Source organism: Aspergillus stella-maris (genome assembly GCF_047715825.1).
Source record: "Aspergillus stella-maris strain CBS 113639 unplaced genomic scaffold BDV14scaffold_176, whole genome shotgun sequence".
NCBI lineage: Eukaryota > Fungi > Ascomycota > Eurotiomycetes > Eurotiales > Aspergillaceae > Aspergillus > Aspergillus stella-maris.
In genome coordinates, this window is record NW_027396970.1 from 6,288 (window position 1) to 8,087 (window position 1,800).

The following is a 1,800-nucleotide window of genomic DNA, read 5'->3' on the forward strand; positions in this document are numbered from 1 at the left end:
CTATTTAAATTAGGGAGAATATTGCCTATATAATAAAAGAGGCTATAGAATAGGCTAAAGCTTCCCTAGCATATACCTAACAAGAGATAGAATAACAGGTAAATAAGAAACAAGCTCCTGCTCTTATTTATAAACTAAAGGACAAGGTATAGCTAAACCTTTATAACATTTGTATGAAGAGGCCTAGCAAGAAACTGGACTAGAAGAACACCAAGTATAAGGTTATTAAAACTGTGGGCTTACATGTAGTCTAACTAAATACTCCCCCAGGAATACACCTTGTATTTCATGTTAACCTTGTACAACCTGCAAGTAACAATAAATTACTATTATAGTTGCAGGATAATTTTTAATCACCCCTTATTATAGTGGATAATAATAAGGAGTACTATATTAACTCCGTACAAGATAAATATTAGAGAAAGATTAAAAAAGGTGAATAATAGGAATACCTAGTAAAATAGACAGGATATGCTAAACTAACATGGGAACTAGTAAAGGCCCTTTAAAACATAGATACTACAGTGGCCTATAAGTCCCTATAGTATTAAAGAAGAATATACAACTAACCCATATAAAGATATATAACTTAATTTTTTAACTCCTCAAGCACAGTACGGGGCAAGGGCGCAACACTGGCCGGCACATATTTAGGCTTGTACAGGTTAAAATAAGTATATTTAGCACTACCATCTTTCCACTTGTATCTAGCATAATAACTATTCTAATACCCAGGGATCCGTACCTGTTTACTAAATACCCAACAAGAGTTATACTTACAAGGTTCCCGAACCTTGACTTTACAAGAAGCAATAAGAATGGCGTTAATATATAAAGGACGGGCTGTTTAAAGCTAGACAAGAGTTAATAAAAGAGAGACCAACCACATGGAGAATATAACATACCTGCTTAATAAAAAGAGAGCCAACCCAAATAACAAACTTGTATAAAGGGAAGGCCTAGACTTCCTTCTAAATCTTGTTATAATAGAGGTTAAATAAAGCATGGTTGCCCTTCTTGGTTAAATAAACAATAGCATATAAATACCTGGTAGCCTCTTCTTTAAACCCACTAACTAGAATAGTAAACTTATTTAGGAACTGGCCCAAAGTGCCCTTACAGTTGGGATTGTATAAATAACAGGCAAGAGTTAAGTTAGCAAGGGGGTTAAAGAGAACAGGCTTGTCAGCCGCCTCTAACCCAGGAGTAAGAGTTCCAGACGACGTCATGGATAAAGGATAGATATCCTTGTATAAACATGAAGGACAGTACTTGGCCCAAGATAGGAGGAAGCAAATCTACCATGGAGAAGGAGGGGGGGGAAAGCCTCTTTATATAAGGAAGAGTTCAAAGCTTGGACCTACCCTTATTATAAACCCCTCAAGACTTGAGACTGAGAAGGTTTAAGCAGCTTCTATACACCTCACTCCCATACAACCAAGGAAGAGAGGGGAGGGGGCTAATGTTATGGGCCCCTCGTACGAGGTGCCCTAAGAGACAGAACTCGGTCGCTACGCGACCTCGTACGATGACCCACCCTTGCTTACTGCCCTCCATTTCTTATTCCATACACAGCGCCTGTACCTCTTCTTCTTCAACAGACCCTTTGTGTATATAGGCATGGTATAGTTTAGTACAAACATATCAACCCCTAACAAATAGCTTGCCTATACTAGATAAAGGTTTAACTATTCTAGAGTAACTATATTAAATAATATATATTTAAAGATACTAACTATAAATATATAATTTATATAAATAATAACTAAAAGATATAATATACTAAATTTAATAGTAAAA

At 36.2% G+C, this 1,800-nt stretch overlaps 1 protein-coding gene across 1 annotated transcript; it reads right to left on the minus strand.

The window, feature by feature from the left end:
- Positions 1–589: 589 nt before the first annotated feature.
- On the minus strand, positions 590–1,567 carry BDV14DRAFT_207878 (uncharacterized protein; the record flags this gene model as incomplete). Its single annotated transcript, XM_073775263.1, has 4 exons — positions 1,032–1,567; positions 902–959; positions 761–843; positions 590–724 (listed from the first exon to the last, which is right to left on the minus strand). Exons 1-4 carry the CDS (start codon positions 1,227–1,229, stop codon positions 590–592), a joined length of 474 nt encoding a protein of 157 aa, XP_073621599.1. The 5' UTR covers positions 1,230–1,567.
- Positions 1,568–1,800: the final 233 nt, after the last annotated feature.